The 14,805-nt window shown below is 44.5% G+C and overlaps 1 protein-coding gene across 7 annotated transcripts in view; it reads right to left on the reverse strand.

Annotated features, from left to right (window-relative positions):
• Positions 1-14,805, reverse strand: part of LOC135098769 (mucin-2-like) — a 98,613-nt gene that overhangs the window by 2,248 nt on the left and 81,560 nt on the right. For 2 of the 7 annotated variants that reach the window (XM_064001168.1, XM_064001164.1), the window contains exons 3-13: positions 11,674-11,753; positions 6,283-10,077; positions 5,870-6,130; positions 4,869-5,043; positions 4,193-4,445; positions 3,119-3,262; positions 2,389-2,568; positions 1,840-1,982; positions 1,394-1,529; positions 1,027-1,194; positions 210-433 (exon numbers count right to left, since the gene is read on the reverse strand). In XM_064001168.1, the coding sequence (XP_063857238.1) occupies positions 210-433; positions 1,027-1,194; positions 1,394-1,529; positions 1,840-1,982; positions 2,389-2,568; positions 3,119-3,262; positions 4,193-4,445; positions 4,869-5,043; positions 5,870-6,130; positions 6,283-10,077; positions 11,674-11,746 (5,552 nt within the window). In that variant the 5' untranslated portion in view covers positions 11,747-11,753. The remainder of the gene's footprint in view (positions 1-209; positions 434-1,026; positions 1,195-1,393; positions 1,530-1,839; positions 1,983-2,388; positions 2,569-3,118; positions 3,263-4,192; positions 4,446-4,868; positions 5,044-5,869; positions 6,131-6,282; positions 10,078-11,673; positions 11,754-14,805) is intronic. The other 5 variants (XM_064001177.1, XM_064001186.1, XM_064001183.1 and 2 more) reach the window with 5 other exon arrangements.

The following is a 14,805-nucleotide window of genomic DNA, read 5'->3' on the forward strand; positions in this document are numbered from 1 at the left end:
TAATACCCCTTCTCGCTACACTTATTTAATTTGATAACATTCATACATAAGTTAATACTGTACTAAGTAGGAAACAACTTTTGCTAAGTTCAAAGAGAGGAGCAAGCCAGTGGCATACAGACTGCTGCATCGCTGCTAAAGAAGCAACATCAAGCTTTATCCTCTTGAAATCATTTGTGTCTTTAGAGTACAGCATACAGGTCCCTCACCTGCAGTGGACAACAATGGGTCCCTTTGCCCTCAGTTTCTTGCGGGTCCTCCTCACTTCCAGGATGAAGGAGATGAAGGCACCCTCCTCATTGGGCACCCCTGAGGCTGGCCACCCAGTGAACCACATGTGTGCCACCTCCCGCATCAGGTTGTTCTCCAGGTTCTTGAGCTGTACATTGGACACCACAAACTTCTCTCTCATGTCGCGGGATTTGAGGGTCACCTGTGTGATACAAAGGTGATGCTAGTGAACATGATTCTCCTCAGATACTCACTCACTGTCACTTGATGTCCTTGAGGCACTATGTACTATTTTACTACATAAATGCTGATATTCAGGCTTTTTAAATGGAAAGCATAAAAGTAATAAAAGCCAAATTAGTACATTTTCATTACTCCATAACTCCAACAAGATCATCATGATGCCATCAGTACTGAGCTTACTCACATATAAATTATGTGATATTTTCACTTCTACCTTTATTACCCATGAATGACTAAGAATATCCTCACAAAGTATTATTATCCCTATTCTACAAAGATTGGAGTCATGATATTCTATGAAACAAGAGTCATGCATGTACATATAAATTAATGCCATACAACACAATGCATTCAATATGGATCAGTGGAATGGCCACTTTTCTTTAACCAGTTTAATTTACCTATCTTTTTTTTGGAACTCATATGCTGAATGCTTTCAAGAGAATGACATTTTTGTTTGCCCTTGGCCAATCTTCCATGCAAGAAAATTATTTTACAAAACTACATAAATGAATAGTGGAAAACTAATGTGTGTCGAGGCACGTCACTCACCTGGAAGTCCCCATACAGCCTGTGGCAGTCCAGGGTCTCTGAGGGTGGCAGATAGTCTGCACACTTATCAATGCCTTTCTCCACAAAGTCTGTCAGCATAACCACCACTCGCGCCTCCTGCTCCCACACCATCCGCCAGAAGTCTGCCACAGTGTCATCAAGAGGCGCCTGAGGATATTAGCCCAGGGAATTAGAACACAAACTATTACCAGCAGTGACATACAGAACAATTCACTTCCATACATAATTTTCCCAGAAAAGTCATCAAGGGACATATTTTTTGGGCATTCCAGTCTATGCTGTATTTCAATAAATTTTGTGTATGAGTAGAGCTGGTTATAACAGGACAAACTACCACTAGACTGACCTGTGTGGCAATGTAATACTTGGACTCATTCCTCGCACCACGCACAAAGTTGGCATTGATGTATTCACAGTTCCGGCCGTCTTTGGTCACCTTAAGGAGCACTCGGGTCTCCGGCACTGGGATCACATTGGCATACCTTAGGAAAGGAATGAAAAGTGATGAGGCAAGTTAATGGAGTGGTGGAAGCTTTGTAACAAACAACACAGAAGACTTTAAACCATGCAGTACATTATTTCTGAGTGATTTGACACTGGATCAGTAAAATACAATATTTAATGTACATATGCTCATCCATTATTCATGTGTCTAGATTTTGTGACAGTATATTACCAAAAAAATGCTCAATACTTAAGGTGGTGCAGTAAGTATATTAACAGAAAATGCTCAATACTTAAGGTGGTGCAGTAAGTACCACACTGTTTTGTCACTAAGATAATATGCCATACCTATTTTTGTCCTCGACGCCAGGTGGCAACTCATCATACTTAGGCATGTTGACAGGAATGGTTGCAAACTCCTCATAGACACCATCTATGTCTGAGATGAAGTGTGTCAGCTTGGCAAAGTTGAGGGGACGAGATGGGCCATTCTGAGGGTGGTGGAAAGAACAAGGATCACATTGAGGATGAAAAGTTTGTGTTAAGCTGCCATTCATATTGTATACATGGAAACTTTATTGAGGCTATAAAGGAATGGGGTTTCTTTTCTTTAACAGTGAAAATATACTCCAGTGATGCAGTTCTGTAAATGTTTGCTCCTGTGATGTAGTTCTCTAAAAGTTTGCCACCAAAATGTGATTCCAAAATGTTGCTTATATGATGTGGCTTGCCCTTGTGATGTGGCTGTGCTAACAGTTGTCCTTGTAAACTGGTTGTTAAGGTTTACTCCTAAGATGTGACTTGACTGCCAAATTTTGCCTGTGAAATGGTTTTAAAATGTTGACAACCCCTGACCAGAGCCTCTCAGTTCCTCCCTATACCAGGCTAGCACCTTACCGGGTCATCAAAGGCCTGGTTGAGGTAGGACTTCATCGATCTACCAGATGCTCTCCTCTTGCTCTTCCTCCTGAAGGAGTGGTAGACAGAGACACTGTCCATGCTGTAGGCATCCATGCTGACTGGCGTGCAGCGACGGCCATAGTAATTGTTGGTGGCACCACGTCTCTTGACAACCATCTGGGGGAGATAAACACATAAAGGCTACAGAGAGAGCTGCTGTTGAGATCCCTTTGTTTCACCTCTCTTTACTCTGCTCCTTGTCATTCTCCTCTCTCCACTCAACCTCTTGTCATTCTCCTTTCCACTAACCAACCCTTTGTTCCATCTACCTCTTGTCATTCTCTTCCTCCTTACTCCCTTTCTTGAACCATTAACCACAAAGCCTATTAGTCTCCAGTACTTATTCCTGATATTCACACACTTGCCCGTTTGTTTACTTATTATGCCAGAAGCTGGGAGCATACTTGCATCATGATCCCTAAACACAAGATACTCCCTCTTAGCTATGATAGTTTTTTTCAGTTGATCCTATACTTATTTCACACTTACTCTATTATATTTTCCACATCTTGCATAATTTGGTATTCAAAGCTTAGTACTGTACTTTAGAATCCTCTCTTTGTTAATAATTTTCTTCACACAGCATACATGTATATATATACCTTCCCTCCATCTTTAGTTTGGTAAGTACACCACAATACATAACAGAGCTGCCACAAATACATACAAAGAAGAAAAGGGCAACAATGATAGTGACTCCAACGATGCTGCAGATGACAATGATAACAATGACAGATGTGCCCACAGCGGCCTCCTGCAGCTGGTCCTGGCTGGAGGATTCATCTGGTCGCACCACCTCCAGCTGCATCACCTGTGGCATGGAGAACATTAGCACCACCACAACCACACTGGCTGCCTCAACTGTCACTAATTGTGTCTGTGGCCAATAAGTGGCAATTCTTCATAAATTAATGATCCACAATTCTCCTTGCCAAATTGAAAGAATAAGAAAATATTTGAGGCACTGAGGGGATATTTTCTACTCTAAGAGGATGTCAAAGCAAATGCTGGGATGTTCATGTTATAAATATACAACTTTGCCTCCCAAAATGTGAAGAAATTATCCTCATTAGTGTACAACTGACTTTGAGACATTAATAATTTCTGAAGGCTAAAAAGCACAAAAGTTAAATAAACAGCAAACAGTCAATAAAAAGAGGTGTTATTTTTGCTGCCTTTGGAGGAGCTAGGTGTCTGTGTGTGTGTGTGTGTGTGTGTGATTCACCTATGGTCATCTGCCATTCCCAGCCATTCCCCTGTGGAAAGAACTCAGAGCTCATAGTGACCGATCTTTAGGTAGGACTGAGACCACTTACACACCACACACCAGGACAGCGAGGTCACAACCCCTTGGGTTACATCCCATACCTATTTGCTGCTAGGTGAACAGGGGCTACACATTAAGGGCCTCACCCATTTGCCTCGCTGCTCCCAGGATTCGAAGCTGGGTCTTCTTGGTTGTGAGCCTAGCGTGCTAACCACTACACTACATGGTGTGTGTGTGTGTGTGTGTGTGTGTGTGTGTGTGTGTGTGTGTGTGTGTTTTAAGAGGGGTACTGGCCATGGACAACAAAAATCTTTAAAAAAATTAAAAAGGTCCACTGAATAATACAAAAAAACAAAAAAGGCCCACTGAATAAAACAAACAACATAAAAAGGTCCACTGAATAAAAAAAAAAAAAAGGCCCAGAGAAAAAAAAAAAAAAAGCCCACTACATGTGTGTGTGTCACCAGCACATACCCGGGGCACCAGGTACTTGAGATCCTCACTGATAACCAGGTCAGTGGGGAAGAGCGGGAACTTCTCCGTCAGCTCCCGGTCCACCTCCCCAGCACTGGTGACGTAGAAGTAAATGTGGGTGTGGTTCTTTTCCTGCATTGTGGTGTCATGGCTGCCTGCATCCTCATGCTCAGTCTGGTCATTCTGGCTTGGTGGGAAGGATGAGCAGTCTGCCATGGCAAAGAACCTGATGTCCTTAGGCGACACCTTCCTGCTGACAGAGGGACAGTTTAGTCTCAGGCATGTAACCTCACCACCAATGCCCTTATTCTTCCTTAGCATTCTGACAGTGAATGAAGTGTAACAGTGATTTACAAGACAAATGCTGTGACACAAATATATTACAGTTTAAAGACCATGTATATTAAAACAAGCACTTCATAATCAATCTATTTGCAGTTATAATATCAAACATAGATCATCAGTGACAGCAGATAGTGGGAGAGATTCATGACCTTTATTATTCTGTAGGAGAAATTAAGAGCTCTAAAAGATGTTCATAAGCTATTTTGTTCTGTAAGCAAAATTAAGGACATAAAAATTATGAGGATTATGATTTTGATGATGATTATTTTGATGATGATGACAGTAACATAAAAGATCAACAGAGTGCCCAGACTGGCAGCACAGCACTCACACGCTGCCGTTCAGGTCCTGCGTGATCCACTCAGCAAACAAGGAGCGGAACTCATGCTTACGCTGACAGAACTCCCAGGCATTATAGTCTACCAGTGCCCTGACATACGGCAGCGCCACCACCACTTCTGTGCCATTGTCTAGCACTGTCGTGGTGGTGAGCACTGGCATCTCACCTGGGAGGAAGAATAATATTCTACATTACACTACAAATCATATATATATATATATATATATATATATATATATATATATATATATATATATATATATATATATATATATATATATATATATATATATATATATATATATATATATAATGAAACACTTCTGTGCCACACCTCCACAACATTCAAAAGGATCTAATTTAAGTTACAAGGGCTTTTAAAGATGCTTTTATGGTTCTTATGACAGATTAACAAGGTTTTTATATCATTATCAAAAGAAACACTCTTGAGAAACCAGGTTATCATCTGTGGTGTTGACAAATAGTTGTAATGAGAGAGGAAACCATTTCAGAATATGGGCCTATATATCTAGCTGTCATCTATTCCTGCACATGGCTTATTCCTTTACTGACACAACTTATGGAGAAATATTTAACAATCTGCATTGATTCTAAGAACTATGACGGGGCTGGAGGAATAGGCAACACCTGGAGATGTCCTTCTTTTGAATTCTTTTAAGTGGGGTTACTTCAAGACACTTATCCTCCACCTATGAATAATCCATTTGGCTGTTCTCTTTTGGGATTCACACCTTAGTGGGCCTGTGTTTATTTTCTTTTTGTTACTTTAGGCCAGTGACCATTTAACATACAAAAAAGTGAACCTCAGAGGTCCTGATTTTACTTTCTTTTTATTGCTCTAGTCTAGTGCCCCTCTTGCAAACAAACCTTGCACTTCTTAGCACTGACAAACTACCCATATAGCAACTAAGTGTTTGTGGCTCCAAGGTGAGACACTGCACCAGACACAGCAAAGCCTTACCACCACCTACCAGGGGCTGCCGTTTTGTTCATTGCTGGCTCTGGCGAGGTGAATGCTGTGGTGGTGTCCGGTGCTGCTGCTGTTGTTGACTTCACAGCAGGTGCCTCAGTCTCAGGAACTTTCTCTGGGGCAGTGGTTGTGGTGGTGGTGGTGCTGGAGGTGGTTGAGGATAAGGTGGTGGTAGTAGGTGTGGTGGTGTCAGGCGGGAGAGGGCTGGGGAGGGGGGTCACTGGAAGTGGTGGAGGCTCCATCTCAGATTCTGGTGCTTCTTCTGTTACAAGTATATATTGTTAGAGTATTAGCAAAGTATTACTTAAGGATTCTAACCTCACACTATACACCTTATACATTTCCTTTTTCATTCCTTATAAAATAAAAAAGAATGTTCTAACACATGACATTAAGAACATGACATGAACATACCCTTCCCTGGCATCTCCTCATGTGTTTCCTCTTCCCCGCCTTCTTCAGGATGCAGTGGTTGTGGTAACAGAGTGGGGATGGGATCGTCTGTGGCTGTCGGGACAACCAAAGTGGGTGAGTCGGAGGTAGGACGGAGGGACGGGGTGGGGAGGATGGCTACGGAGGCTGAGGAAATGGGGGCATCAGGAAGCATGGGAACAGCGGTGGACATTGAGGTGACAGATGAGACAGGAACCTCAGTGGGGACAGGGACTGCTGAAGAGACTACAACGTCAGGAGTAACTGAAGACTCATATGTGTCGGGAGGCAATGGGACAGCTGATGATACTGTGACATCAGGAAGGACAGGGACAGCTGATGATACTGGGACATCAGGAAGGACAGGGACAGCTGATGATACTGGGACATCAGGAAGGACTGGTACAGCTGATGATACTGGGACATCAGAAGGGGCAGGGACAGCTGATGATACAAGGACATCAGGAAGGGCAGGGACAGTTGATGATACTGGAACATCAGAAGGAGCAGGGACAGCTGAAGATACTGGAGCATCAGGAGCAGGGACAGCTGGAGATACTAGGACATCAGGAAGGACAGGGGCAGCTGATGATACTGGGACATCAGAAGGGGCAGGGACAGCTGAAGATACTGGAGCGTCAGGAGGGGCAGGGACAGCTGATGATACTGGAACGTCGAGTGGGACAGGCACAGGGGAAGATACGAGGACCTCAGGAGGGATGGGGGTACCTGAGGACAGTGGAACATCAAGAATATTTGAAGACACTGGGGCATCAAGGAGGACAGGGGCAGGTGAAGACAGTGGTATATCTGGAGAGACAGGAGAAACTGTGGACTCTGGAAGAGATTGATAGAAAACAAAAGCTAAGGATTTTGAAACTTCATGAGTTCTAGAGGGAGAGGAGGTCATGGATATCTCGGAAAATGTTGGGGAAGCTGTGGACTGAGGGACAATGAGAGAAACAGGAGGGATAGAGGACAAGTTGGTGTGTGTGATGTGTGAGGTGTGGGCAGGTACTATGGTCTCAGAGGGGCTGGGGAGAATATCTGGGACAGGAAGTGTTGGGGAAGAAGGAAAACTTTCTGTGGCCAGGATGCTGGACTCCAGAAGGCTTTCTACTACTGTGGACTCTACCTCAGGGACTAAAAATTCTAATGAGGAAAAAGTCTGTAAGGGTCCTGCAAATGTTGGTGTCTGAAATGCTACAAAAGTATCCTCTCTTTCTGAGGTGAACAGAGTTGAGGGAAGGAGGTCAGAAGAAGGTAAAATTCTATCTATTTTCATCACACTTTGATAAACAGATTCAGTAACAGAAGAATCATCATCAAGTGACTCACTGTCAGTTTTGGGTACAGCAGTGGGAGCTAATGAAGCAGTAAGGGTGCTAGAAGGTGCAGACGGGGTGCTAAGGTCTTGGGCTGGTGCACTGGTGGTGGTGCTGCTGTCGACAAACTCAACTGTAGAGGCTGGCGAAGCAATAGTGGCACTAATTTCTGGCACTAGTTCACTGTGGGACGCAGGGATAATGTGGGTCGCATTTATGATTGGGGTGAAGCCAGTAAGCACCTCTGGGGGTGTTTGGGACACAACGGTGGTGACAATGGGCACTGAGGAGGTGGAGGTAGGGAGGGGGACACTTTCTGTCTCCTCTATTATAGGAGTCCAGGTGACACTTACAGTCGGGGCAAGTGTAACAGGAACCTCAGAAGGATCAACTACTGGATCCTTCTCATCTTGAGCTGGGACTAGTAAGGGCTCATCATCGCTTACCTTTGGATCATCAAATATTCCATTTCCATGTTGTGTTTTGTTTTCTGATGTGTTAGAGCCTGGTAAGGTGTTAGGGTGAGTGCCATCTAGTGCATTATCTACAACTTCTACATTGCTGGTATTATCTACTGAAGTGTGTTGGTCAAGACTAGCAGGGGTAAGTGTATCTACATTAGAATCTTGAGTCGTGGTATTCTGGGGAGTCTCTGTATCAGTGTTCAGCTCAGAAGTGTCAACAAGGGGAGAGACTGTGGGTTCTGGGGCCGTGGTGGGAGGCTCTGTGCTATTATGAGCAACATTTCCAATCTCACTCTTCATTGCCCTAGTTAAAACCTCATCTGGATCATCAATATCTAAGGGAGTGGAAGGGTCGGACTCGTCTGGGATCACAGGCTCATGAGTGGAATCATTTTGGGGTGGAGAAGGTGCGAGGGCGGTAGAGGAGGACTCATCTAATGCCAAAGGAGGCTCTACTGATGTGTTCTGTAGAGGAGGGGGAGCAGAGGATAAAGGCGTCACTGCATCTGCAGCAAGAGTGGCAGCAATGGAGGGAGTGAGCGGGGTGCTGGAAGGTTGGGTGTTTGGTCTAGAAGGCGAGGACTGCGACAGACGCTGCCACAAAGGAATTCTAGAGGTTTTTGCTGCTGGTGAAGTACGGACAGACGACGGCTTTACACTACCAGGGGTGGTTGAGCTTGTGGTAGTAAGAGGCTCACTGTTAGTTGATGGCGCTGGCAAAGTAGGCGACTGCGTAACAGGTTGTGAGATGTTTGTTGGCTGAGGTGCCTCACTCGTGACAGCTGGTGAGAAGAGGCTGTCTGGATCTTCCGCGGTTGTTGTGCTTTCTGAATTATCGATATCAAGACCGCTCTGGGTGGAGCCAGATCCTGAGGGCATCACTACAGAAGTCTCAGGAATTTCCTTGACAGTCGTGTCACCGGCTTGTGTTTCTTCAGTTAGTGTGTTATCGAGGTGTCCTTCCACCACCTCATTCAAGGCGGTGGAAGTTGGAGGTACTGTTTCCGTGGTAGCAGATGGATTGATGGATTGAAGTGCTTCAGTAGTTATCACTAGCGATGTGGTAGAGGGAGGTAACGCCGGAGTGGATGTCACTGGTGGCTCCGCTGCATCCACCAGAACACTGGATTGTAACTCCGATATGCTCGACGGGAGATCCTCTGGTTCTAGAGGCTGCGTCACATCGGGAAGTACAGATGGCACCATTGACGAGGAGGCGGTGACAGACTCGCGGTCAAACAGCGGACCTGGGATGGCTGTTGGGTTAACAGATGCCAGGTCAAAGTAATACTGAGTGACAGGAACTTTGGTGACTGTGTAGGACGGCGAGGTCGTGACGGGGGAGGCCAGAGTGGTGTCAAGGGTAGCTGTTGGTGGAGGACCTGTTGGAAACCTTACTGACGGTCTTCGAAACTCTTTGGTGCCCTCCAAGAGGTGTGAAGGCCAGTTTGGGAGCCACAAATCTGTAGTCGGGTCATTGAGTTCACGCAGCACTGAAGACGGACGCGTGGACTCGAGCGGTGCCAGCGGAGTGGTGGCCGTGGTGTCGGGACCTGTGAACACGATGCGCCGCGTGAGGCCCAAGGAGGCTGTCGTCATTCCATCCCCTTGTTCACCGTCAGCCAAATAGTCAGGAAGATCTGCTTTTCCTGGCTCGATGACGTCATTCTCAGGACTGCCGGACTTAGTTGTCGTCTCTGTCTCGTCTACAGTATAGTCGTCAAAGTCAGGAAGAGTAGTATCTTCGCTGGGTGAGTCTGTGGCTGTGAATAAGTAATCACCAGCTTCGCTCGCCACTGGTGAGTTGGCATCAGAGGCAGTTTCTGCGGCAGCAGCGTCAGCAGCAGCGTCAGCAGCAGCATTAGTGACTGAGGCGTCAGAAAGCGGAGTAATGTCTATAGTTTTACCAGTGGTGGAGACGGCTTTGGCGTCCAGGTGCTCCGGAAGGAAGGAGTCAGCACTGCCAATGGTCAGCTGACCCGCGACTCCTGCAAAACAAAGTAGGAGTCACTCGTGAGTACGAACACATTCAGCACTCAGCATGCGAGCAATGTTGCGTTCACAAATTAGATTTTAACCTATTAACACGCACGGTACTTACTTTTCCATATGTATTTATACTTCTTACTTAAAAAGGGTATAATAAATTAAGACAACATTGAGGCAGAGAGAGGAAATGTGAAATTATGAGAAAACAAAAGGCGCTCAAGTCACTGAACAAAAATCTTCCATCACCATTACCCTTTTGACGCTTGACGGAGAAATGGATGTGGTGATTGGAGTGTTTTCTCTTCTAACTCAGCCCACCCTAACTAGTGACTCAGCTGACGAGGAATTTTTTTTTTTTTCCACGGCTGTCGGTAACGTGTGGAGGATGTTTTTTGTTTTTTTTATTTTACATTTTGCATAACATCACATTCACTGAAGAGATTTATAGTTCAATTTGCCAACCATCACCCAGTAACCATCAGCGAAACACATTCAGGGCTTGTCTTCCTTCCTACAAAACCCCTCAAGCATGCACTCACTCATCGGCTCCACCGCGGCACAACACCAGATAATTATTCATCACCATGCAATATTCAGAGCAATAAGCCTCACCTCCCTTGAATGATCCAAATTAATTTCCAGCAACACACCAGATTATTACTATTATTCATCACAACGCAATATTCAACAATGACAGACTCTCTCCACTGTCATGATCCAGATTCTCCATTTCTGAGGCAATAGTTTAAGGGCGTCGCTTATTACATTTATGCTTGAAGTTTTATGAATCGGTGCAACCAAACAATTACTTTTTATGACATAATGAAACCTGTTAAATACGGCAAAAGCGTGTGTCAACCTTGGCTTGATCGTAAACTTCGGCCTTCCCTCCCCACACCTCACCACCCATGGCCAGCGAACGAGGAAAGAACCGCAGTATCCACAGTGGTATGATCCCTGTTTTGAAACGCTCGTATCTTTTAAGTCTTAAGGACTACTTTCAAAGGCCAAGAAGATGATTAATCAAGTTTTTGTGAGGATATTTTTTTTTTCATTAACAGTGCCGAATCGGTGTTGAACTATCAATAGAATCATAAAAAAATGCTTAGAAAATCCATATAGATTCCGTTAGAGTAGTTAAAAGTAGTAAAACCAAGACGCCGAAACGTTTATGAATACGGGTCTAATAATAAAACAAAATATGAAGACAAACAGTCTCTGCTATTCTAAAATCCGCCTCAAAAGCAATAACTCACACTGCACCCACTCCTCGCTAACATGACTGGAAAGTTGTAATGGTTCTTACGCAACAGACTTCCTATGAAGCCACTTTCTCTTCTAAAACACAAGAATTCAGTGAAGGAGTGGAAAGGAGAAGTTTTAAATCGCATTCCTAAAAACAGCTTATGCCATGAATCACTGACTTAGTTTTTTTTTTTTTTTTTGTGTGTGTGTGTGTTTCAGGAAGCACCATACGTACATAATATTTCTTCATCCTGTTCTTTTTTTTTTCCGCTGCGAATGCGAAATCCCTACTTCATTTATTTACTTTTGACTACATTATTTGCGTATCTCCTATACATAAGAAGACTTACTGGAGCCCTGAAGGAGGAGGAGGAAGAAGAGAGGCCGCAGCAGGCACAGCCATCTGGTGGAGGGCGCCGCCATTATGAGTCTGTGGGAGAAAAGAAACATCGCGTTATCACCTGTTGAATGGGTGTCACCTGCAGGCGTCAGCATAACTGTTGGTCGGTGCCAAAGCTGCGGCAGGTGACAGGAAAGCGATGCGGGGAAGGGTAGCAAGTGAGAACTGCAGTATTTTGTTGTAAGCATGAAACAGCACAATGAGGCGAGTGTGAATGCCAGTACTGAGAGATAATAGTAAATAGCGATACAGGGAGGCACGTGTCAAAGTGTGAACAACAGCACAGAGGAAAAAGTTCATTGACAGCCGGAAAAAAAAAAAAAGTTAAAACATCTCAGGAAAGCAAATGTTCACAACTTTACAGGCATACAAATATAAACAGCAACACTTTGGTATAACAGCAACAAGTGTGTCCATCTATCGTATACAACGCAAACGATAAAGAACGCATCCCTTCCAGCCTCGCATCAGCTATTATATATTCTTTATAGGTCCGCGCCGGCAGCACCTCGACCCACCCTCTGGCTTCACTTAATGCACCGCTCGGCTCGCCCCTTGAGAGCCCCAGCTGCTTGTGCGTCTTGCTTGAATTGCCTGCAGCCTTTGATAATGATGGCAGCACGAGAGCTCAAGGCGGCTGGAGGTGACCTTCTCTCCACGCCCTTACGGGACTCGTACACTTTATACAGGAGAGACGAATCCAAATAGGACGATATGAAATATTTCTGCGCTACATCTCCACTACTTTCAAAAGGCTCTAATTAAAGCTACATGGGTTTTCAAGAGGTTTTTTTTATGGTTTTAGTGACAGATTAACAAAATTTCTACCTTATTAAAAGGAGAAACAGTCTTGAGTACCCGGCTAATCATCTCTGTAGCCTTAAAAACTTATCGTAGCGCGAGAGCAAAGCGTTTCTGAAAACGGACATTGTGTCTGACGAAGGATCTATTCACAAGAACCGTGGTCACAAACATTTAGACAGCTCACCTTGCATACCTTTAACATGCTCTAATGTAAATTGTAAGAGTTTCCAAGGAAGATTTTAAGATTTCACTTGTAATTTAACAAGGATTCTGAATAATTAAAGAGGAAAAGCACATAAGAATCCGACCTATTATCCCTGTGGCCTTTGATAACTGTTTCAAAATATGGGCTCTTGAATGCTTTTGTTGATCGCTATAGTATGCGAGGCTTTTACCCAGTGATGAGCTTTTGTTGTCGCGTTAGAAGACCATTTCGGTGTGTGTGTGTGTGTGTGTGTGTGTGTAAGGAGCTACAAGTGACAAGCAGTGCAGTCATCTGGAACATAATACGACACAGCTGCCCACCACTTAACGCATACAAGCAAGACCTCCATAAACGTACACACAGTTCACCTAAATAACTTGTGATACGCTTGAGCAAGCACGGATTTACCTCATTTACACCCAGCCACACACCCGCTAACTTATGCCACTCCTGTTCCTTTTTACTGTGTGTCCAAGTGCGCTTATTACTTTCGCATCATCCCGTATGGTTAGGTGAGCACTGAGCATCCTTCTGTCTCTATTACCGCGTGGCCTTGGTCATTCCCACGGCTTATATAAGTACAGTAACGCGCATGTGTATCCGGGAATGCGGGCCTGTGTATTAGTGAGGAAGAGTAGAGGATGTGGGGTGGGAGTAGACCACGAGAGAGAGAAAAAAAAAATGAAGGAGATTCAGCAGGAGAAAGATGAAGAGAAGAAGCAGAACTCTCAAGAAAATATACGTACACATGATGATTTTAATACATTATAAGTGACAAATGTATAAGAAAACGATACGGAGAAAGATTAGGCCGACGAAGAGAAAGATAAGGACTAGATTGAGAAGAGAGACGAGGATGAGAATCAGGAGATAAATAAACTGAAGGAAGACGAAAAGAAGAACGAGAAAGACGAAGAATAAGATGGAGGTATGAGTGAGGACCAGAATGAGAAGAGAGATGAAGAGGAGGAGGAGAGGGGGAGAGAAGGGACAGGAGCCAACGAGTGCACATTTCCTTATTATAAGTCCGCACAGCACCTGGCCAGGGGCGCCGCGAGGACTGTGTATGTTTGACTCTTGGCCTCCCCAGCCTCTCCTACTTCTCGGCCTCTCCTCCTTCTCCAGCCTCTCCTCCTTAGCCTCTCCCCCTCCAATCTCTACTCCTCCACCCTCTCCTCCTCAGCCTGTCCTCCTCAACCTCTCTTCCTACTCAGCCTCCTCTCCTCCAGTCTCTCCTCCTCCTCCTCCTCCTCCTCCTCTTCCTCCTTCTCATCCTTCCCCACCGTCAGGAGGGATGCTGCTGAAGGAGGGAAGGCGCTGTAGTGGTTCCTGTGGTGGTAGTGGTGATTTTTTGGAAGTTGTTGTTGGTGGTGGTGGTGGTGGTGGTGATAATACTTGCTGTGTTACTGTTGTTGTTACACACACACACACACACACACACAAACAAACAAACAAACAAACAAACAAACAAATAACAACAATAGCAACAACAAGAACATAAACATCATCAACAACAATCACAAAAAGATAAAAAAAAAAAAAAATCGCTAAATACATATTTCATAATCGAACTAGGAAACTTTTTCTTTCACTTTCCTGTTTTGTCTCATTGCATCACGCCGCCGCCACCACCACCACCACCACACACCACCACAACCATTACTCCATGTACAGGAACTGATGATAAACATTTCAAACACAACCTTTTCATCGCACTGAGCTACAAGTTACACAAGAGCGGCGTGAAGCAGAGCAGCGCCTGTGTTCCCAGCCTCGTTATGCGCTTCATGGCGGGAAAAAAAATAAATAATCGCAGTTCCCAAGAAGACGTAAAATTAGAGCAAAACACATAATTTCGTTCTCGTTTGTAGTCACTCGCGGCACCACATCCTTCCGCTGCTACACTCCCACGGATCCCTAGTGTGTACGTGTGTGTATGTGTGTGTGTGTGTGTGTGTGTGTGTGTGTGTGTGTGTGTGTGTGTGTGTTGTTTAATATACATATAGCGTATTTACTATATGTTTCTTTTATAATTTTTATATAACTTTAGGTGTTTTGTTTTTATTTTTAGCT

This window comes from Scylla paramamosain, chromosome 4, assembly GCF_035594125.1.
Source record: "Scylla paramamosain isolate STU-SP2022 chromosome 4, ASM3559412v1, whole genome shotgun sequence".
NCBI classification, from domain to species: domain Eukaryota; kingdom Metazoa; phylum Arthropoda; class Malacostraca; order Decapoda; family Portunidae; genus Scylla; species Scylla paramamosain.